We start from the raw sequence: 24,149 nt of genomic DNA on the forward strand, positions 1-24,149 counted from the left end.
CTTGCTCTTCTGGGACTCGGCGTCGCCCCGCATCCATCCGTCTTCCAGCCCGAGCCCGTTTCACATGGCTGGGTGCCTGCTCTCCATGGAGACAGGCGCCGTGGCCCCCGGGCAGGTCTATTTCTGGGTCTGTGCCTTTCATAAGCTCAGGTGCCTCACCTTCCTCTCCTGATAGCTGCTGGACTCTAGGGTGGATCATGTACTGGGGGGGGGGGGGGGGGGGGTGGGGGGGGTGTGTGTTCACATTGCCAGTGTTGTTGAGGAAGGGCAACAGCTATGGCCAGCAGACTGTGCGTTTCTGGTGTTTCTGGACACCCGAATGTTGCTTTATGTGCATACATTTGAAAGACTAACATCTGGAAAGCTCTAGAGGACAACACAACAATAACAAACATCTGTGGACAAAAACACCACAACAACCTGCCACCACGACCTTTGGACTTCTCGGCGTCCCTTCTTGAAGCTGCCCATGCTGTTTTAACACTGAGGGACCTAGTAAGGGCAGGCGACACTCACACACCAAACCATCACTGCCTGAAAGCTCAAAATGTCCATCACTGTGTTAAAACATTAGGAGTCAGCGATAGTTTAATACACACTCTCCCAGCACAGGTGGATGTCTGTTGATCACAGGACAGACTTATTCACACTCAACATCTGTGTCCTGAACCACACTGTGAAGGGATAGGAAGAAGGCAGGCACATACACACCCAAAACAGAAACACGTGCACTCACACACACACAGCATGGGGAAGTCATCCATGAGAACCTGATAATTGGCACGGAAACAGTGTTGTGTTCTTGTGTGCGTTTCCATGGATAATCTGATTAGTGCTTCAGATAGCAGGGAGCAAACAACTGTGGAGCAATCGCTTCCGGCAGTCGAGAGAGAGAGAGAGTCAGAGAGAGAGAAAGAGAAAGAGAAAGAGAGAGATTCAAAGAGAGAGAGAGGGAGAAAGAGAAAGAGAGAGAGTCAAAGAGAGAGAGAGAGAGAGAGAGAGAGATAGAGAGTGAGTCAGGGAGAGAGAGCGAAAGAGAGAGTGTGAGTCAGAGAGAGAGAGAGAGAGAGAGAGAGAGTGTGAGAGTCAGAGAGAGAGAGAGAGAGAGAGAGAGAGCGAGAGAGAGATAGAGAGAGCGAGAGCGAGTGAGTCAAAAAGAGAGAGAGAGAGAGAGAGAGAGAGTGAGTCAGAGAGAAAGAGAGAGATTGCATACAGACATCCCTTTTGCTCTGAGGTTTGGAGTAGGGGAGCTGGGTGGGAGGCGAGAGCAGATCTGAGCCACACGCTGCTCTGCTCTGCTCTGCACTGCACTGCACTGGGAATGGAGCTGTAGCTCAGGTGGAGGGATGACTGCTCAGAGGTCAGAGGTGAAAGATCAGAGGTAGTGGCAGGATGGCATGACCCAGAGGGTGGAGTGACTCCTGACCAGAATGGTCATTAGATTTCAGGCGACAAGGTTGTGTGTGTGTGTGTGTGTGTGTGTGTGTGTGTGTGTCTGACCTAAAAGCAAGATTCCATCAGGGTGTCTGAAGCTTAAATTGAGACTGATGAGTGTTAAAGAAAATGGTGCATTTGAAGAAGCAATAATGAGAAATGAATGAAAATACTGGACTTGACTAACATATGTGCAAGACATTACGACAAAACTTGTGTCCTGATTTGTGCATTTGAAATAAAAACGTTAGTGTGTATGACAACAACTGTAGTCCCCATCACTGTTAAACTCCCACCTCAACCACTCCAAGCGTCCTCTGGCTTCATCAGCGAGCGTTTATCACACATGCCCTTCTCAGCCGCACTCTCTGTCCTGGCTCCAAGGATCTGTGTGTCTCTGTGGGCCCGAGAGAGACCCAGACCCAGACCCAGACCCAGACCCAGACCCAGACCCAGACCCAGACCCAGCTCCCAGACCCATCTCAACACGCAGCCCGCAGCCACCTTCCTTCAGACACTTGAAATGCAGGTCATTTACGAGGAAGCAAGGAAAAAAAATAAGAAAACAACACTGTCCCAGCACTCTATCCCTCCTCAACAATGCACAGTCGCAGACACAACAACAAACATATATATATATATTAAAAGAAACAAACAAACAAACATCAGAAAATGAATCAAGGAGGCAATCATTTTAAGGACAGTCATTTAGCTTGAAACTCATGAGTCATGTTGGGTCCTCTGAGGGCACCTTGACTGAGGGGTGGGGGTTCCGGGGACAGGCTTGACTTAGACTGAGCTTCGGTCAAGTGCTGGAACATCGCTAAGCAACAGCATGGCTAAAGAGGGCAGTGCTGCAGCCCTTTCTCCACAGCGAGGAGCAAAACAAAACACATAAACACCACTATGGGTAAGGGCAAAAAAAAGTCTTTCAAAAAAAACATAACAAAGACGAATTGTATTTCTGTTTGCTTTGCATCTACTCTTGGTGAACAATAGAAGGAGGGTATAAAGCATGGTTTACGCTGGCTTAGAAAAGTCTCCACAAAAGGCAAAATGATTTCAATAAACGTCCTTAAACGACCTGCTTTCTTTTGTCCTGGGGTGCACTGAGGCGTGGCCGAGTCATGAAGTCTGTCAGTATTGTCTTGGGAAGAAGGAGGAGGAGTGATGCTTCATGACTCACAGCCGGGGATGTGGTTTGGGTTTAGGGACCAAAGCAACCCTGGCCAGATATTTGCTGATGGACAGGGTGAGGTTTGAATGGGAAGACAATGGTTTGGTTGAGACCCATAAACACACACATCCAACTCCAGAAACTCCAAAGAAAAACCAGAACACTTGTCCACACACGGCCATTAGTGGGGATGTTAAACACCAGCTCCTTGTCTTCAGCTTCATCACTCTGATAAATGACAGCTGGGGTGTCACTGCCCAAGCTCGCACTTTTAAGAGGTTAAAGGGGCATCTCTCGCCCACTAAATGGGCTTGGCCTAGCTATGCCAGAAGGCCACGTGTAGCGTGGGACTGGCTGGGTAAAAGTTGTGTGACAGCAGCTCACCTTGGATCAGACCTGGCTCAGACGCAGTGAAGAGCCTTGGAGCACACCAAGATTGGTGGAACTCGTCTGGTCTCGTTTGGTCTGGTCTGTGCAAGACCAGTTCCAGGTCTGATCCAGAGGCCCCGCTCTGCTATCAGCGCACCACCTTCCCCTCGTCCACACAGCCCTTGGGAGTCGCATTGGTGCGTTGTCGAATACAACGCCACTGGCATTGGTATTGGTATTCTCACGGCGCGCCAGGCAGAGAAGGTGGGGAGGACAGATTTCATTCGCTCGCTCTCTTTTGTGTCCGTCTCCGAATCTCAAATTGCCCGTGCTAATGCCCACAGCCGCTTGCTTTCCCGAGGATTACAAGAGCCATTACTGCCAGGGGCGGGGGGGGTCTGAAGGAAGAGGAGGATGATGGGAGGTGGGATTTTGGGGTGGGCGGGGGGGGTACTCAGGAACTCAGTTTGCAACTCATTGCCTGGGCATTTTTCAATTTGTTTTCAAAGGAGGCAAATCCGGCACACATATATAAATATATAACTCCGTAATCATCCGGAAATGAGAATGTGAAAGAGGGGAGGAGGTATGGGGGTGCATCATTATAAACCTCTTTTTAAAGCCATTTATATTTAAGTCGCTGATTGTCAGCTGGCACAGGGCAGCCAACTTGACTGAAAGGCTGGCAGATTGGAGAGCGGGACAATGAGGTGGAGAACATGAGGATGAAGCAGAGAGGATTGTGGGTAGAGGTGGACGATCGGGTGAAAAGGGGCGTTGGAGTGGACGCGGGTAGTGGCTGATAGATTGAAAAAACAAACTGAACTATGGGTAAACTGATGTGTGTTTTTGGGATCAAAACCGAACCAAAGTGCTCCTCAAACATCACCCAAGCATCGTCGGAACTCACTGGTCACTGGCACCTTCCAACGTGAAGACTACGCTCTGCTCCGTTGGGCAGTTACAATCCTTACAATCCACCAAAGCAGCCGTTTAACTCGCACACATTCTCAGCCACTTCACACCCCACTACCATGCCTCATTGGCTGAGGGTGAGGTGTGTGTGTGGGTGGGTAGGGGGGGGCAGGGCGTCAGAGCGCCGACTTCCTGTAAGGGTACTCTGGTTTACTGGGCGACCTGCGTTCCCTTGCCCCGCCCATGCCCCCGTCTTCAGCCCCCCCGGCCATGCCCTCAGTGCCCTGCCTGCGCGCCCACTCCTCGTAGGGCTCGGGCGGGCATGGAGGCTGAGGGGGCGGCGGCGGTGGCGGGGGGCTACCCAGGCCGCAGGTAAGGTCCGTCTCGTTTTTGGGCCGCCCGGCCCGGTGGGCGGCTACCTGCCCTGCCGCAGTGGCCGTGTGGGCTGCGTGGGTGGCCAGAGCGAGGTCCAGCCTCTGGGGCGGCTGCTCCAGCATGTCCAGGCGCAGGCCCGAGTCCCGGCATTGGGGCTGCTGGTCGGGCACATAGCCGGGTGAGAGGGCCCCCGCCGGAGCTCCCGGGACCGGGGGCCGGCCGTGGCTGTAGAGGTCAGGAGGGCCGGCGTATGAGGCGCTTGCCAGGCGCCCCGAGAGCTCGTACAGGTCGGGGAAATCGGGCGGAGCCTCGAGTTTGGACTCGGCGGCGTGCCGCTTGCGGGAGGCGGAGCAGGTGGAGGAAGAGGAGTGCGGGTGGCGTCCAATGTAACCGTGGGGGATGGAGGCGGTAGTCAAAGGATGAGGGTCGTGACCTTCCATCTCCATGTTGACCTCTGGCATGCGGCATTCCTTCAGGGTCATAGCAGACACCCCCATGGCGATGTCTGGCATGAACTCGTTCATTACAGGCTCCATGTTCTAGGAGAGGAGACAAACAAACAAACAAATGAATAAATAAACTGAAAAAGAACACATGAATATCAAAGCACTACATGCTTCTGAAAGGCAACCAAAAGAGATTTGAAATCCTGACGTTTTCCTTCAGTCAGACAGACACAGACAGGCTCCTACAGAAGTGTGATCTGTGTTCTTTACTCTGGAGACATGCAGTCTCTCTCCTCTGCCTTCAAAGGACTGAGTTTTCAAATGCTGGACAGGTCAAGGTATATGACTGTCAGCTGCTTCCAAGGGAAAGACTCCCATTGCCCATGATAAAAACATAGATATGCTGCAACTAGGGATGCACGATATTATCGGCAAGACATCGGTATCGGCAGTTATCGGCTTAAAAACTTAATTATCGGTATCTGCAGATATGAAACATTTCTGCCGATGTACCTGGCCGATAAGGTGACGTGTAAATTATGCGCACGCAAAGCAAATGTTTATGAGCGTCGGCTGTGTGGCAGTATCCTACTTCACAGTATCAGAGGATGATGACAAAATGCCTATTTGTCAGAAAACTTTTCAGGAGAAGGAGGAGGAGATGCAGCTTGGCCATAATGTAGGTTGCATGCATAGATGCAGACCACCCGCGTGCCACGCTTTACAACATTACCTGTCGCGCTAATTGACGTTAATAAGTCACGGAGTTAGTTAGACAACACTAGCTTGTTAGCTTGCATGCTACGTGACACCAGAGAAGTTGATGATACCTCATTTCACGGGATGTGAAACATTATGTCTCAAGCCCACGCTATCCGTACATGGCTCACTTTTGCATTTATGGAATTTATACAGCTAACTTGGCAATAACGTTACATAGCTTAATCTAGAAATCCTAGAAGGGACGTTACTAAACTGTAAATCAGTTAACCAAGGTTAGCTTGCAAAGTTAGCCAAGCATGCTACGTGACACCATAGAAGTTGATGATACCTCATTTCACAGGATGTGAAACGTTATGTCACAAGCCAACGCTATCTGTACATGGCTCACCTTTGCATTTATGGAATTTATACAGCTAACTTGGCAATAACATTACATAGATTAGTCTAGAAATCCTAGAATGGACATTGTTAAACTGTAAGTCAGTCAACCAAGGTTAGCTTGCAAAGTTAGCCAAGCATGCTACGTGACACCAGAGAAGTTGATGATGCCTCATTTGACCCGATGTGAAACGTTATGTCACGAGCCCACGCGATCTACATGGCTTACTTTTCCATATGTGGAATTTAAACAGCTAACTTGGCAATAACGTTACATAGATTAGTCTAGAAATCCTAGAAGGGACGTTATTAAACTGTACGTCAGTTAACCAACGTTAGCTTGCCAAGTAAGCCAAGCTGCATTTCCATATTTGAAACCATTTCAGTTTCATGAGTGAATGTCTATTTCTAAATTGATACACATCAAGTCTGTAATGTCCTGTATTTACAGCAATACCCTAGCATAATAACAGATTAATTCTAGTACAGGAGAGACTTTTCAATAATTAAAAAGCTGAGGTGTATATATCGGTATCGGCATCGGCAATCGGCCAAAATGAGCTTGTAAATATCGGCATATCGGATATCGGCTAAAATTCAATATCGTGCATCCCTAGCTGCAACCATTCTTCAACCCCAACCCATGCACATTCACACAACACACTAGAACACAAAAACACACTCAACTCTTTGGTACACAAATAAACTTCCCCTCAAAAACACACAGACAGACTCTGCTTGGTGCAGACTTCTTATTTCTGCATACATGAACACACACGTGTACACACACACACAATCATTTACAGTCATGGACGGAAATGTTGGCACCCCTGCACTTCTGTCAGATAATGCACCACTACTCCCAGAAAAGTGTTGCAATTACAAATGTTTTTTGTATTCACATGTTTATGTACTTAGTTTGCATTGGAAAAACACAAAAAATCTGAGAAATAATGCCAAATCTGACTTTATTTCACCTAAAACTCAAAAAAGGGCCGAACAAAATTATTGGCACCCTCAACTTTATAATAAGTAGAACACCCTTAAAAATAAAGAAATACAAATATCTGAAATCAATTGCTTCCTGTAACCATTAATGAGGTGTCTTACACCTCTCTACTGGAATTTCGGACCACTCTTCTTTTGCCAACTGCTCCAGGTCTCTCACATTTGAAGGGTGCCCTCTCCCAACTACTGATTTGAGATCAGCATTGTCCTGCTGGAAGACCCATGTCCTCTGACGGAGACCCAGCTTTCTGACACTGGGCCCTACATTGCTCCCAAAAATGATTTGGTAGTCCTCAGATTTCCTGATGCTATGCACACAGTCAAGGCATCAGGTTCCAGAAGCAGCAAAGCAACCCCAAAATATCGGTCCAGCTCCACCATATTAGCCTGTAGGGACCGTGTTCTTTTCTTTGAAGGCCTCATCTGTTGTCTGTAAACTGCTTTACCAAAAAGCTCTACTTTGGTCTCATCTATCTACAGGACGTTCTCCCAGAATGATTTTGGCTTCCCCAAGAAAGTTTGGTCAAACTCAAGTCTGGCTTTTTTACGTCTCTGTGTCAGCAGTGGGGACCTCTGGGTCTCCTACCATAGCATCCCATTTCATTCAAATGGCGATGGATAGTGCAAGCTGTCACCGTTGTACCCTTTGTCTGCAGGGTAGCTTGAATTTATTTGGAAGTTGTTCTAGGTTATTTATCCACTTTTTTATCCATCTTTTGTTGCATTCTGTCATCAATTTTTCTCTTCCTTCCACATCCAGGGAGGTTATCGACAATGCGTTGGGCTGTAAACTTGTTGATGACACTGCGCACAGTGGACACAGGAACATTAAGATCTCTGGAGATGGACTTGTAGCCTTGAGATTGTCCATGCTTTTCTACAATTTTGGTTCTCAAGTCCTCAGACAATACTTTGCTCTTCTTTCTTTTCCCCATGCTCAGCGCGGTATACACAGACACACAACACAAAGGTTGAGTCAACTTTGCTCCATTTTAACTGGTTGCAAATGTGATTCCTATATTACCAGCATCTGTGGCTCGCCACAGGTGAGTTTAAATAAAGATTAAAGGAGCATTACATGCTTCAAATACAATTATTTCTTAAGGGTGCCAATACATTTGTCCGGCCCATTTTTGAGTTTTATGTGTAATAAAGTCAGATTTGGCATTATTTGTCAGATTTTTTGTGTTGTTCCGATGCAAACTAAGTAAATAAACATGTGAATACAAAAATATTTGTAATTGCAACACTTTTCTGGGAGTAGTGGTGCATTATCTGACAGAAGTGCAGGGGTGCCAACATTTTCGTCCATGACTGTATATATATATTCACATGGACACACGCGTTCACACACACAATCATATATATACTGTATATACACACACAAGGACACAGAGGCATATGGCATCAATACCCCTTCCCACTCCTAAACTCTCATCTCTCTTAATTCCCAAACACTCACCCCTTGCTTGTCAGGATGCACACTCCGCCCGGGCACTGAGAAGTTGGTGCAGTCAGGTGGCATGAGGGTCTTGCCGTGCCCGGCGGAGGAAGGGTACGCTGGGCTGGGCACCTGCGGGCCCAGAGGCTGGGTGCGCTGGAGCAGGGCGTGGTTGCAGGGGTAGGAGAAGGAGCGCGAGGGCGGCTGAGAGGTGGCACGGGGCCGCCAGCCGCTCTTCATCTGGCTGTGGGCGGGGGTGGCGCTCGGGTGGTGGTAGGGTGGAGGTGGCGGGGGCAGCGGAGGGTGGAAGCCCACCAGGGACTCCAGCTCCGGGAAGAGCGACTCGCCCGCCGGGGTGCTGTTCACCCGACAGCGGCCCACCTGCCGCAGGGCCAGGATGGGGCTCTCGTCGCCAAACCGCTCCTCCGGGAAGAACTTGTGAGGGTTCTGGTCGCCAAAGGACAGGACAGATGGAAAAGAGAAAGAGAGAGAGACAGAGAGAGAGACAGAGACAGAGACAGAGACAGAGAGAGAGAGAGAGAGAGAGACAGAGACAGAGACAGAGACAGAGACAGAGACAGAGACAGAGAGACAGATGGAAAAGAGAGAGAGAGAGAGACAGAGACAGAGACAGAGACAGAGAGAGAGAGACAGAGAGAGAGAGAGTTAGAGAGAGAGACAGAGACAGAGACAGAGACAGAGAGACAGATGGAAAAGAGAGAGACAGAGACAGAGACAGAGACAGAGAGAGACAGAGAGAGAGAGAGACAGAGACAGAGACAGAGACAGACAGAGAGAGAAAGAGAGAGACAGAGAGAGAGAAGGGGGGAAAAAGGTAGAGAACCAGAAAGAGAGATGAGGAAGAAAGATGAGTGGGGGAAGAGGAGAGAAAGGAGCGTGTCAGCGAGATCTTCATGCAAGAATAATGACCCTGAAATACATGGGCTGTCCTGTCACATGGGTCAGAATAGGTTACTGTGAGTAGTACAAAATTCTACAGGGTTTATTCTGCAGAAAACAGCAGCCGCATGATGGGTGAAGCTGTCAGGTCACGCCAGGCGGGCATGTTCGCCACCAGGCATACAGGAGAGCAAGGAATCCTAAAGAGGCACTTTGGTCTTAAGGGTGCCAGCCCTCCAACTGGAAGCACCTCCATAGCTGCAACCTCAGCCAGTATGATTTATGCTTTGGCTCTATGCATCTTTTCAGTGCGCCGGAAGAACGGATCTGGACTGCTATAAATATTATACTATGTCCCTGGGAGAGATAGGGCCAAAAATGCATACATTTACATTTAGTCATTTAGCAGACGCTTTTGTCCAAAGCGACGTACAAGGGAGAGAACAATCAAGCTAAGAGCATTAAAAACCTGGTGTAACAATAAATACTGCTTATAAAACGACATAGAAAGAATACAAAAATAAATAAAAAAAAAGAAGTGCGGGCCTGTTGCTGCTTAAGTGCAGGTTGAGCCAAGGTGCCAGTTTAGGAAGAGAGGTGCTCTTTGAAGAGTTGGGTCTTCAAGAGCTTCTTAAAGGTAGGGAGGGACGCTCCTGCTCTGGTAGTGCTAGGCAGGTCATTCCACCAACGTGGAACTACAACTGAGAATAGTCTGGATTGCCTTGCTTGGACTGGGGGCAGTGCCAGACGACGCTCACTGGATGAGCGCAGCGTCCTGGGTGTAACATTTGCCCTTACAAGAGCATTTACATACAGAGAAGGAGGAGGCTCTTAGCTTAGAAAAACAAGAAAGATGGCTGCTCTTTGTTTGTATTAACTCTGTGTAGAAATGTGAACATACATTTTCTTAGGGAATTGCACCACAGCTAAAACGGGAATTTAGAGTGTGGGGACATTTTTTTTTGTGTGTCGTGTCAGTGAGTTCATTTTCCCTGGTATCATTTCGTTTTAATCAGCTTCATAGGACAGTTCCCTGTAGATTCATTATTCACGTGTAAGTCCCGTCAGATGGCTGTGTAAGAGCTGCGAAACTTTTTCTCACAGACAGCGACGGGAAGAGGAACAAAGAACAAATGCCTCGGAGGATTTCTAGTTCTGAGAGCAGCTTGTTTGGAGTCGTTTGCTACAGGATTTGGCAGGTGATGCTGACAGTGTTTGAGAGCGCGAGGAACTCTGGGCTGTTTGAGAGTGTGTGAAGAGCGTCTGTGCAAGTTTTCCACTTGAACTGAATGAAACTGGCAACGCATGTTTTGCTCGCTGGATCACTTCTACAGCTGTGGTTTCATGATGGTGGCATGCAGAATATCTGTGGGCCATGGTGCAAATGAAATTGAATATGGAGAAGTGTGTGTGTGTGTGTGTGTGTGTGTGTGTGTGTGTGTGTGTGTGAGGGTGTCTGTGAGGGTGTGTATAAGGGTGTGTGTGAGGGTGTGTGTGAGGGTGTGAAGGTGTGTGAAGGTGTGTGAAGGTGTGTGTGTGTGTGTGTGTGTTTACCTGTAGAAGCTCCGCAGCTCCGTCGGGGAGGCTGAACTCTCGGAGGACGCGGAGCTGCAGCTCGTAGCTGACGGTGGCGCCCTCCCCGCAGTTTAAGGCGTACGCCCGCTGCACCTGCTCCATGTGCCTCAGCTCCTGCATGCGCCGAATCATGTCACGCACCACACACAGAGGAGGCACTGACACACACACACACACACACACACACACACACACACACACACACACAGAGTGAGTGAAAGAGCTTTACAAAACAAATCATCTGAGTTAACTTCTTTAGTTTCTAGCTTTCATCAGAAAATTTCATTAGTGTGTCTGTTTTCCTTTCTTTGTTGACCACTACTGTCAGGATCACTATGTGAGGAACGGAACTATTATCGACAGAGTCTGCCTCCAACACACATCTTCAGGTGTTTCAACCCATCTGTGCAATACATACAGGGGTGGAGTGAACCGACACCAATTGCCTCAGCATCCACAAGGCAGCCTGACATTAACATTTAGGATCTCAGTAGATCAGGACGAAGATGGAGCAAAGGAGAACAAAGAGAGGCTCCACTGGGAACACTGGAATAGCGGGAGGAGCAGACAGGAGGAAGACGAGAATCAAGGGAATTAAGGAGGAGGTGTGTGTTGTGTGAGGAGGATAGATAGAGGAGGAGGTGTATGTTGTGTGAGTAGAATAGATAGGGGAGGAGGTGTGTGTTGTGTGAGGAGGCTAGATGGGGAGGAGGTGTGTGTTGTGTGAGGAGGAAAGATAGGGGAGGAGGTGTGTGTCGTGTAAGGAGGAGGAGGTGTATGTTGTGTGAGGAGGCTAGATAGGGGAGGAGGTGTGTGTTGTGTGAGGAGGAAAGATAGGGGAGGAGGTGTGTGTTATGTGAGGAGGAGGAGGTGTATGTTGTGTGAGGAGGATAGATAGGGGAGGAGGTGTGTGTTGTGTAAGGAGGAGGAGGTGTGTGTTGTGTGAGGAGGATAGATAGGGGAAGAGGTGTGTGTTGTGTGAGGAGGATAGATAGGGGAGGAGGTGTGTGTCGTGTGAGGAGGAGGAGGTGTGAGTTGTCTGAGGAGGATAGATAGGGGAGGAGGTGTGTGTCGTGTAAGGAGGAGGAGGTGTGAGTTGTCTGAGGAGGATAGATAGGGGAGGAGGTGTGTGTCGTGTGAGGAGGAGGAGGTGTGTGTTGTGTGAGGAGGCTAGATAGGGGAGGAGGTGTGTGTGTTGTGTGAGGAGGAGAGATATTAAGCAAGGTAAGACGGTAATGAGGCAGGACAAGGAGAGAGACAGACGGGTCGCATGGGTAGAGACACAGACGGGTCGCATGGGTAGAGAGACAGACGGGTCGCATGGGTAGAGACACAGACGGGTCGCATGGGTAGAGACACAGACGGGTCGCATGAGAGACACAGACGGGTCGCATGGGTAGAGACACAGACGGGTCGCATGGGTAGAGACACAGACGGGTCGCATGAGAGACTCAGACGGGTCGCATGGGTAGAGACACAGACGGGTCGCATGGGTAGAGACACAGACGGGTCGCATGAGAGACTCAGACGGGTCGCATGGGTAGAGAGACAGACGGGTCGCATGGGTAGAGACACAGACGGGTCGCATGAGAGAGACAGACGGGTCGCATGGGTAGAGACACAGACGGGTCGCATGGGTAGAGAGACACAGACGGGTCGCATGGGTAGAGAGAGACAGACGGGTCACATGGGTAGAGACACAGACGGGTCACATGAGAGACACAGACAGGTCGCATGAGTAGAGACACAGACGGGTCGCATGAGAGACAGACGGGTCGCATGGGTAGAGACACATTTAGGTGAAAGCAAGTGAAAGTCTCCTTGATTCTTCTAGGTCGTCAGACAAAACAGAATCTGCTGTCAAACTGGCCTAGTTACATAAAAGGTTGAACAAAATCAGATGAAGAGAAGAGAAGAAGAGAGAGAACACGAGGATTCAGAGGAGCAGAACGCAGCGGAACAAGAGATGAGAAGAAAGGAGGGAAGAGGGACATAAATAAAATGAAGGAGAGAGAGAGAGAGAGAGAGAAGGAGCTAAGAAGTGCTAATAGTTAACAGTGGGTAGTAGTATTGACTGAAAGCATGTGAGGAGGACGAGATTGATCGCGGCTTGGAGAGAGCACAGGCACAAAGCCAAAGGGTTAGGGTCAAAGTTCAACCATTGGGCCCTGTGCGCCTCCAGTCGATAATGTTAATTTGGAACCATGGAAAAAAACATAAAAAAAAGAGAGAAAAAAACCCCATCCGTGACGGTTTCAATTCTATTCAATTAATTTTATTTATATAGTGCCATAACAATACAATTGTCCCAATGCGATACAGAGCCCAGAGCCTGAATCGTTTCAACCAAATCCATTTCGTTAAGCCTTGAGCTATCTGGCAAACACATGGGGCAACCCTATATATACCAGCAGGCTTCTAAGCTTCTCAGGCCCATGTCATTAAAAACCTCCCGATAGACAGAGTGCTTCTGAAGACCCTCGTCACGCGCCAAAGACAGCGCCCAAGTCCCAGGGCTTTGTACTTTAAAAAAAAAAAAAAGGTGATGCATCTATCTGCACAGTAGCTGCTGCTGCCCTCATGCAAACATGCAGCATCCTACACACCAACCTGACCTCGCTCATCTACCCAACCAGCTACTCCTACCAGTCAGACTTCAAACGCTCAGAACTTTAATGGGTGTGTGTCTGTGTGTGTCTGTGTGTGTCTGTGTGTGTCTGTGTGTGTCTGTGTGTGTCTGTGTGTGTCTGTGTGTGTCTGTGTGTGTGTGTGTGTGTGTGTGTGTGTCTGTGTGTGTGTGTCTGTGTGTGTGTGTCTGTGTGTGTGTGTCTGTGTGTGTGTGTCTGTGTGTGTGTGTCTGTGTGTGTGTGTCTGTGTGTGTGTGTGTGACTGTGTGTGTGTGTGTGACTGTGTGTGTCTGTGTGTGTGTCTGTGTGTGTCTGTGTGTGTGTCTGTGTGTGTGTGTGTCTGTGTGTGTGTGTCTGTGTGCGGCGTCAGTGTTGCCATGTGCTTCTGACATAGGACTAGGGGGCGGGAGCTGTTACGGAGGTGAATGGGGATAGTTGGGGGCAAATGTATCTCCGCTCACCTGGTATCTCATTGGCCACCACGGAGGGCGGGGCTGTCTGGCCGCCTGGCATCTGCTGGTGGTTGATCATGTGACAGCACTGGGGGACGGCATTGGTCACCATGTAGAGCGTGTCGGGTACGTTGGACATCCGCACCATGCGCAGGCGCACAAGGTCTGTCTGCTCCACCATCATCTCATCCAGGATGGCCTGAGACACACACACACACACACACACACGAGGACACAAACAACCATTCACATATGGTCACACATTTACAAAAGCTAATTGTGCACAAATAAATCTGTGCATCTGAGTGTAAGGTAGGTGTGTGTGTGTGTGTGTGTGTGTGTGTCTGTGTGTGTGTGTGTGTGTGTGTGTGTGTGTGTGTGTGTGTGTGTGTGTGTGTGTGTGTGTGTGTGTGTGTGTGTGTACAAGCACACATGAGGTCTCTGGAAGGTGTCTGAGTGGTGGTCTGACCTTGGCCTCCTCCACGTAGGGGGAGAAGAGGCGGGGGCGCACGTAGATGCCGGCACTCTTCTGCCGGAGCCACGCGTTGGCCTTCCCCCCTTCAGCGGTGGGGAGCATGTCTGAGGGAGGAGTACTGATCAGGCCACGCTTCATCTGCAGGCGAAGAAGACAAGGGGGAGGAGAGGAGAGGAGAGGAGAGGAGAGAAAAAGAAGGGGGGGAGGGGGAGAGATGAAAGAAGAGAGGAGGCGAAAGACGGAGGGAAGCGGAGAGGGTAGGTACAAAGAGAGACATTGAGCACAGGGGAAGGTTAGCACACACACCGTAAAGTAAGGACACTATAAATAATTGAAGGCAAGAAAGAAGAATCTCGCAGCAATTAACACTCAGGATTAGAGACGATCAAGCGCTCTTCAAACGCACACCCTCACACACAGGCACTCATATAACTAGTATGCATGGGTAGAACAGGACACTGCCACACACACACACACACACACACCCAAACCATTCACCCTCCAAAAACAAAAAACACACAGACACACCCGCAAGCGGACACGTCCTTAGCTATAGATTATTCAGACAGTCAGACTCACACACAGATGCAGTTGTGGATTATGCATCCCCTCAAGCGAGCAAGAGCACACACGCCCCCACACACACACAAACACAAACACACACACATACACACACAGTGACACGTCCTTAGCTATAGATTATTCAGACAGACAGACTCACACAGAGAAGCAGTTGTGGATTATGCATCCCCTCAAGCGAGCAAGAGCACACACACACACACACACACACGCACACACACAGTGACTCACAGTGTCCGAGAGGACCTCGCTGTTCTGGGGCAGGATGTGCTCGGTGCGGACGTAGGGCAGCAGAGGGGACAGGATCTCCTTCAGCTCCTCCACGTCCAGGTCCCTGCGCTTCACCCCGCGCTTGTTCACACTGTGGGCTGTGCCACTCAGCAGGTTGGGCTCTGGAAACACACACACACACACACACACACACACACACACACACACGTTAGCACAGCAACACACGCATCTGAGCATGCAGACACACACAATCATGCACGCACAGGTTACCATACCTCCAAACAGCCATATTAGCACGCCAGTAAAAAGATTAATTAAAAACGACATACAGGCTCAGCATCTTAAGTGTTGGTTTATATCTGTGAGTGGGTTCAACTTGTTCTATGCATTTCGATATGCTAGTGCCTGCCTTGTATATCATTTTGACTATCTACGTAACAGTTTGCATGAGTACGTAAACAATCCTGTGTATGGGTGTGTGTGCTAGTTTTTGCCTGCGTACGTTGTGCATTAGTGAGAGTGTTAATGAGAAAGTGTGAGTGTGTGTGTGTGTGTGTGTGTGTTTAGACCTGCATGGGCGTGGTCAGATGCTTACCTCGGTCGGCCATTCTCTTAATGAGCTGCTGTTCCCCCCACTTCACCACGTACTTTAGGATGTCATGCTCACTGGCCTGGATAACACACACACACACACACACACACACAGCCATCAACAGACATGAAGAGGACCTTGAGGAATTTATCTTGATGAAAATGAACTGACCTTATTTGTGAAAAAGAGAGCTTAATACACACACACACACACACACACACACACACACCTCATTATCACTGAAACAGAAGATGAATCTTAGGTTCCTACACACATGCATGAGACATCTGTGTGTGTGTGTGTGTGTGGGAACAGAAAGCCTCTCAGTAGCCGTGCAAGCTTGAGGGACTGTGTGTGAAACCATGCTGAGCTCATCGACCAGTTATAGTAGCAGGCGTGGTGTGCATTTCAATGTGTGTGTGTGTGTGTGTGTGTGTGTGTGTGTGTGTGTGTGTGTGTGTGTGTGTGTGTGCGCGCGTGTACACGCACTCTTCTTAAACCACATCCAAGGGGTCAGCCGACCCCATCCTGATTCTCCCCAAATGAAGAGGGAGAAAAAGGACGTGAGTATGATTAGTGAGTCTTACAGGAGGACCATGAAGGAGAGGGAGGGGAGAGAATGTGGAGGGGGATGTGTCAATGTCCTTCAGAAACAAGAGATTAAATGAGACATATGAGAGAGGGAGGGAGAGTGTGACCGAGAGAGATCGAGGGAATGCGTGTGTGTGTGCGTGTGTGTGTGGGTGTGGGTGTGTGTTAGGGGGCGGTGCCACTGCGTCTTAACCATGAGATCATGGCCCTAAGCTTGTGAGGGACGCCATCTGATAGCACTGAGTCACCCTGCGCGCGCGCAAACACGCACACACACACACACACACACACACGCGCACACACACACACAAAAACACACAAACATGTGAGCAGCACAAGTCACAGCCACACACAGCTCATTTTGGCACAGGTGGGGCCCAGGCAGATAAACAGACAGATTTGGTCACACCAGGAGCCCTTCAAATAGAGACCTTGCTCTCTCGTTTCTCCCTTTCTCAGCCTCTCTCAGTTTCTCTCTCATTCCTTTATTCTGTTCCCCTCTCTCCCTCTCTCCCTCTCTCCCTCTCTCCCTCTCGTGTCCTTCTCACCTCATCCTTTCCTGTCATTCTCTCTTATTTATACCTCTCCCTCTCTTCTTAATCATTTTCTTTCGCCAGCTCTCTGCCTCCTGCCTTTCCCCACTTTATTCCCCCTTTGCATCTTATCTCTGTGTGTCTCTCTCTGTGAGTGTGTCTCTCTCTGTGAGTGTGTCTCTCTCTCTGTGAGTGTGTCTCTCTCTCTGTGAGTGTGTCTCTCTCTCTGTGAGTGTGTCTCTCTCTCTCTGTGAGTGTGTCTCTCTCTCTGTGAGTGTCTCTCTCTCTGTGAGTGTCTCTCTCTCTGTGAGTGTCTCTCTCTCTGTGAGTGTGTCTCTGTGAGTGTGTCTCTCTCTCTGTGAGTGTGTCTCTCTCTCTCTCTCTCTGTGTGTCTCTCTCTCTGAGTGTCTCTCTCTCTCTGTGAGTGGGTCTCTCTCTCTCTCTGTGAGTGTGTCTCTCTCTCTCTGAGTGTCTCTCTCTCTCTGTGAGTGTGTCTCTCTCTCTCTCTGTGAGTGTGTCTCTCTCTCTCTGAGTGTCTCTCTCTCTCTGTGAGTGGGTCTCTCTCTCTGTGAGTGGGTCTCTCTCTCTGTGAGTGTGTCTCTCTCTCTGTGAGTGTGTCTCTCTCTCTCTGAGTGTCTCTCTCTCTCTGAGTGTCTCTCTCTCTCTGAGTGTGAGTGGGTCTCTCTCTCTGTGAGTGGGTCTCTCTCTCTGTGAGTGTGTCTCTCTCTCTGTGAGTGTGTCTCTCTCTCTCTCTGTGAGTGTGTCTCTCTCTCTCTCTGTGAGTGTGTCTCTCTCTCTCTCTGTGAGTGTGTCTCTCTCTCTCTCTGTGAGTGTGTCTCTCTCTCTCTCTGTGAGTGTGTCTCTCTCTCTCTCTGTGAGTGTGTCTCTCTCTCTCTCTGTGAGTGTGTCTCTCTCTCTCTCTGTGAGTGTGTCTCTCTCTCTCTCTGTGAGTGTGTCTCTCTCTCTCTCTGTGAGTGTGTCTCTCTCTCTCTCTGTGAGTGTGTCTCTCTCTCTCTCTCTCTGTGTGAGTGTGTCTCTCTCTCTCTCTCTCTGTGTGAGTGTGTCTCTCTCTCTCTCTGTGTGAGTGTGTCTCTCTCTCTCTCTGTGAGTGTGTGTCTCTCTCTCTCTGTGAGTGGGTCTCTCTCTCTGTGAGTGTGTCTCTCTCTCTGTGAGTGTGTCTCTCTCTCTGTGAGTGTGTCTCTCTCTCTGTGAGTGTGTCTCTCTCTCTGTGAGTGTGTCTCTCTCTCTCTGTGAGTGTGTCTCTCTCTCTCTGTGAGTGTGTCTCTCTCTCTCTGTGAGTGTGTCTCTCTCTCTCTGTGAGTGTGTCTCTCTCTCTCTGTGAGTGTGTCTCTCTCTCTCTGTGAGTGTGTCTCTCTCTCTGTGAGTGTGTCTCTCTCTGTGAGTGTGTCTCTCTCTGTGAGTGTGTCTCTCTCTGTGAGTGTGTCTCTCTTTCTCTGTCTCTCTCTCTCTGTGTGTGTCTCTCTCTGTGTGTCTCTTTCTGTGAGTGTGTCTCTTTCTCTCTGTGTCTTTTTCTCTCCGTGTCTGTAATGGAGTGATGTGGGAGAAGCTGAAGGCCTTATTCACCATTCCAGCTCCTTCCTGGGGAGTTCTTGCTTTTGGAGGCTTTTCCTGGCCTTGTTTAAACACTCACTGTCACACGCATAGTTTGCATTTTGCTTAGCCGTTTCTTTCCTCTTAGAGGATTAAATAAGGGCTGTTCGTGACAGTGGATGGGAGTTGTGTTTAGAATACAGATTCACACACATACACAAAGACCACACACACACACACACACACACACACACACACACACACACACACACACACACACACACACACACACACACACACACACACACACACACACACACACACACACACACACACACACACACACACACACACAGGCCATTTGTCTGTGTTCAGAAAAGGGTTGTGACAGGTTCTGTAGGCTAAATGAAGCATAGTGGCATTCTGGCTGATATCATTATGCACACTGCCACCACAATGACATCAGGATACATTAGAAACTGTGTGTCTGTGTGTGTATGTGTGTGTGTGTATGTGTGTGTGTGTGTATGTATCCCTTCTCCTCACCTGCAGGTAGTCGGACTGGATGGCAGCGAGCAGCTGGTCCTTGCTTAGCTCGTGCAGCACGTCGGAGGTCACGACCTGGCTGAAGTCCTCGCAGAGGAAGTGCATGGCCTGCCTGTGGACCCATTTGGAGCCGTAGGGCTGCGAGCTCCACTTCAGGATGGGCACCAGAGACTCCAGGCAGACGCTCTCCGCTATGAGGTCCTCACAGCCTGGGGAGAGAGCAGCAGCAGGCTGGGTGATCCTCCAGTAGGCAATCATCATGAGCACAATGCAGTTGAAGAACTTAGTCCTATTACGATGTTAAAACATTCAATGCATAGCAACTTGAACGTGACAAAAAAAAAAAAAAAAAAAAAACGTATTTTGATTTAACTAAAAAGTAATGTTTGACAAAGTATTTCAAAACATGAAACAGAAATATTTAACTGTTTAACTCTTTTAGGAGGGCAGATATACCATTCTTGGTTGTGGCAACTAAAGCAGTCTCTAGTCTCTCAGCTCTACTCCACATCCACAAGTCCCACTCTTCTGACTTAACATAACCTGTGCATACCTAAACGACTAATAGGTACATAGAGGAGACCTCGTAGATTAATTTGTCTGTCTTTTACTGAAGGGGTGGACTTTTATTTTCCAGTTGTGACGGAGTAAAGGATGGTGAACAGAACTTGATTGCTGATCCCAGATCAGAGCCCTCAATGTAAAGGGACCTTTGGCCGACATTGACTCTAGACTCACATGGACACACACCCTGGAGAGATACTCAACTTCACGATGGCGGAGTGCTTGGCGTCTCACAAAAAAAAAAAAACAGCCATTTGTGATCTGGTCTACTGTTCATAAGGGCTTGGGGAGATGTTGAAAGACCCAGTACATGAGGGGATGTGATTAGCAACGAAAAGAGCACAGCTCCACTCGGGAGGTGGACACACACACACACACACACACACACACACACAACCCAAATATCACACTGCAACACATTCTTTTCATGTTACGTGGCTGGGTATGAACACACAGACTCTCACACACAGCTGGGGAATGTGAGATATTAATACATCCCAGTGCAGTGGATGTGAGTGGGTCCATGGCAACAGAGCACTGCAGAGCTTCCAATACAACAGGGAGAAACGTGGACAAACACACACACACACACACACACACACACACACACACACACACACACACACACACACACACACACACACACACACACACGTGCATCACCAGCAGCTCATGCATTTTAATTAGCACACGCTACCGCATCTACAGAGAGCCGTATGTCACCCTGGCGGTCAGAATTATGCATCTAATTAGCACACAGGGTGTACACAAAACAAATGCCAACGCCAACCAGCCAACATCCTAACCACTCTGGCCAGTACCGCCTGCCTGCCTGTGGCTGATAGAAACGCCAGTCGCTCATCGCTGACTTCATTTGACCACTGCATGAAACGTCAAGAACGTGACCCAAGGTGAGGAGGAAAAAAAAATCTCATGAACGGATGAAATGGTTCACTCTACTGATTCCAGATATACTAATGATCTGCAAATCTTCAATCTGGAAAGGGTGGCAAATTGTAGTATGATCCAGTAAAAATCCTTATCATTAGAACCGCATCATTGGAAAATGGAAAACTTTTAGTTAGGACTGCTTCTGAATGCATGTAGTCAAGTTTAACGGAACACAACTAGCGTAGGGTAAAGAGATTCTGCTTTGGCTTGTTTAGAGGGCGGTACACAGCTGCAAACGGACCACCACCAGCACAGTGATAAGACTGCTGCTGATGTTGAGGATTCAATTAAAAACGTATTTTCAGTGTGTGTGTGTGTGTGTGTGTGTGTGTGTGTGTGTGTGTGTGTGTGTGTGCATGTGTCACAGAGTTCATCTTTCTCCTAAGGAAGGCTTCAGATTAAGCCCGCTATGCCTTTCTTTAAAAGACGCTGCCTCTGTTTTCCTGAGCATTCATTCCTTTATTGAGTGGTTACTCCCAGACCCCTCTGTCTGGCGCATCAAAGGTGCAACACTAGTCTGCCCGAGGACCTCACTGTCGACTTCTTCAAGGCCAGACAACAAAGAGCGAATTTAATGATAACTGGAGAGAGAGAGAGAGAGAAGAGAGAGAGAGAGAGAAGGAGAGAGATAGAGAGAGCGAAAGACAGAGAGCAAGAGAGAGAGAGCGACAGACCGAGAGACAGAGAGCAAGAGAGAGAGAGAGAGAGAGAGAGAGCGAGCGAGCGAGAGGGTGTGTGTCTGTACAGTAAGAGAAGGGTGTTTTGCGTGAGAAGTCCTCTGATCTTAACACATCTTGGAGGCTTTAGCATATCCAGGAGCTATTTTTATGTTCCTTTTGAGAGAAGGTAGTGAGCAATGATGTGGCTTTTGCTTAGTTGACTCCTTACAGACACACACACAGCATGGGAGGTTTTGCTCATTCTGAAGCAGAGAAGAAAGTTTGCATTTGTATTGGAGAGGAAGGGATACGGGACAGAGAGTTTGGAAAAAAGGGGGGGGGGGGGGGGGGGGGAGGGAAGTAGGCATAGGGTTGGGGGGGGGGGGTGGGTGGGGTGAGCAAGAGGAGTTCTAGGAAGGAGGAGGAGGAAATGCTCTCAAGATGAACTTCATTACCATGGAGCAGGGAGGTCGAGATGAGACAACCCAGACACCAAGGAGAGGAAGTCAGCGTGGCTGCAGGAAGTCATTGAAACATCAGAAAAAAACATCAAAAGGGCAGAGAGAGAGAGAGAGAGAGAGAGAGAGAGAGAGAGGCCGAGAGCAGGAGAGAGAGAGAGAGAGAGAGAGAGAGAGGCCGAGAGCAGGAGAGAGAGAGAGAGAGAGAGAGAGAGAGAGAGGCCGAGAGCAGGAGAGAGAGAGCAGGAGAGAGAGAGAAGAGTGCGGCACTAAGGGGGGTCACTGGAGACGCGTGCGTGCGCGTGTGTGCGTGTGTGCGTGTGTGTGTGTGTGTGTGTGTGTCTGAGCCCCTATAGAAGAAAAGAGAGACGCGTGTGGTGTATGTGTGTGTGTGGTGTGTGGTGTGTGAGTGTATGTATGTTTGTTTGTGTGCCTGAGCCCCTATAGAAGAAAAGCGAGACACGTGTGGTTGGTGTTTGCGTGTGTGTGTGTGTGTGTGTGTGTGTGCCTGAGCCCCTCTAGAAGAAAAAAGAAACGTGTGTGTGTGTGTGCGAGCCCCTCTAGAAGGACAAAGAGACGCATGTGGTATGTGTGTGTGTGTGTGTGACTGTGTGTGTGTGTGTGTGTGTCTGTGTCTGTGTCTGTGAGCTCCTCTAGAAGAACAGAGACCGCCTGCCGCTCTGCCCTGTCTTCAGCAGCAGTGAAGTGGCTACTGAAACAGACCCCAGGAAAAGTGCAGTTTGCTCTTGTACATGAGGAGGGTGAGGAAGTGTGTGTGTGGGAGTGTGGGAGTGTGTGTGTGTGTGTGTGGGAGTGTGTGTGGGAGTGTGTGTGTGTGTGTGTGTGTGTGTGTGTGTGTGTGTGTGTGTGTGTGTATGTGTGTGTGTGTGTGTGTGTGTGTGTGTGTGTGTGTGTGTGGGGGGGGTCGTCTCTCTCTCCCCTCATTAACCCGATCCGGTTCCAAGCAGCAGCTCTCCTCCTCGGCGGTGCACCATTCCACGCTGGTCTCATTATCGACCAGCTTCTTCTCCCCACCTCCACACCCCCCCCACCCCCCCCCCCCCCGGACGTGCTGAGATGGGGGTTTCTCTGGATGAGGCGTGACTCCACTCTCGCCTCACTCCCTAGGAACAACCCCCTTCCACTAAGTGCCTCACCCCCTCCCCATCAACCCCCCCCATGAAATATTAACTCTGCCTACCCTCCTCCTGCTGCTGCTTAGCCAACTACCTATATGCATGGCCTAATGAGAATTTGAGAGAGAGAGAGGAGAGAGAAGAGGGAAGAGAGAGAGAGAGAGAAAGACACAGACAGACAGAGAGAGACAAAAGAAAGACAGAGGTAGACAGAAAGACAGAGATACAGACAGAGAGAGACAGACAGACAGACAGACAGACAGACAGAGGGAGACAGAAAGACAGAGATACAGACAGAGAGAGACAGACAGACAGACAGACAGACAGACAGACAGACAGACAGACAGACAGACAGACAGAGGGAGACAGAAAGACAGAGATACAGACAGAGAGAGACAGACAGACACAGAGAGAGAGCGAGAGAGAGAGCGAGAGAGAGAGAGAGAGAGAGAGAGAGAGAGAGAGAGAGAGCGAGAGAGAGAGCGAGAACAAAGGACACACTCAACCCAGCATCACTCCATTACTGTGGCTGGTGTGGAACAAGCCCATATTGGTAGGGGGGATGAGGATGAGGGGGATGAGGGGAGGGTTGCTCAGCGCATCCATGATGTGAAGGGGGCAGGGGGTGCTAAAAGCAGGGGGTTGGTGGCTGGTCCAGGAGAAGACATTGCAGCAGTGGCATAAGCAGCAGCTGATGGGGGTTATATGCATGCGGAGAGGAGACCGTGCCCCGTCTCCGTGGCGACACAGTGAAAGTGTATCACTCCCAAGGTGCTTGTGATTTAAAAAAAAGCTGAGATGCTGGCCAAGGACAAAACCGTTTAACCGTCCAGTGTGAACTGGCTGGACGCCTCTTTAAAAAAAAAGCATCTCCACTTCAGACACGCGTGCAGAGGGACACGCAGAGGTAAATAAATAATTAGCCTCTCTCTCTCAAGCCCCTCCGGAAGCTCCTCTGGCTGGGCTGCTGTTGTAAGGTCTTGTGGAAAATACGGTACAATGGTCCTGAGCTCATTTTACACATGGCTGGCCATGATATTGGAGATGCGACACGCACGCACGCACGCACACACCACACACACACACACACACACACACACACACACACACGCACACACACGCACACACACGCACACACAGGGCAGTGAAAGGGTGTGGGAGGGGGATGGGGCGGCACCATCAGCAGAGAACAAGTATAGCTAATTAACTCCACCATACCACACCCTGGGGGTGCAGAGATCCACAGAGAGAGCGGAGGTAGAGAAAGATGGACAGTTACTGTGAGGGGGGATGGATAAGCACATGATGGGATTGAACAAAAAAAGACATATGTAGTGTGTGTGTGTGTGTGTGTGTGTATGTGGTGGAGGAAGTATGTGACTAAGTAACAAAAAAAGGAGGGATGCAGGAGAAAAATGAATTGGAATGAGAAAGATGATGTATTACAGAGAGAGAGAGAGAGA

The 24,149-nt window shown here is 49.3% G+C and overlaps 1 protein-coding gene across 2 annotated transcripts in view; it reads right to left on the minus strand.

The window, feature by feature from the left end:
- Positions 1-745: 745 nt before the first annotated feature.
- btbd7 (BTB (POZ) domain containing 7) overlaps positions 746-24,149 on the minus strand; it is a 61,793-nt gene continuing 38,389 nt past the window's right edge. For both annotated transcript variants that reach the window (XM_080860587.1, XM_080860586.1), the window contains 8 exons: positions 18,919-19,127; positions 15,701-15,776; positions 15,106-15,266; positions 14,290-14,433; positions 13,830-14,019; positions 10,721-10,899; positions 8,288-8,713; positions 746-4,809 (listed from right to left, as the gene is read on the minus strand). In XM_080860587.1, the coding sequence (XP_080716713.1) occupies positions 4,072-4,809; positions 8,288-8,713; positions 10,721-10,899; positions 13,830-14,019; positions 14,290-14,433; positions 15,106-15,266; positions 15,701-15,776; positions 18,919-19,127 (2,123 nt within the window). In that variant the 3' untranslated portion in view covers positions 746-4,071. The remainder of the gene's footprint in view (positions 4,810-8,287; positions 8,714-10,720; positions 10,900-13,829; positions 14,020-14,289; positions 14,434-15,105; positions 15,267-15,700; positions 15,777-18,918; positions 19,128-24,149) is intronic.

The sequence above is a fragment of the Sprattus sprattus genome, assembly GCF_963457725.1.
Source record: "Sprattus sprattus genome assembly, chromosome: 2".
Classification (NCBI taxonomy): Eukaryota; Metazoa; Chordata; class Actinopteri; order Clupeiformes; family Clupeidae; genus Sprattus; species Sprattus sprattus.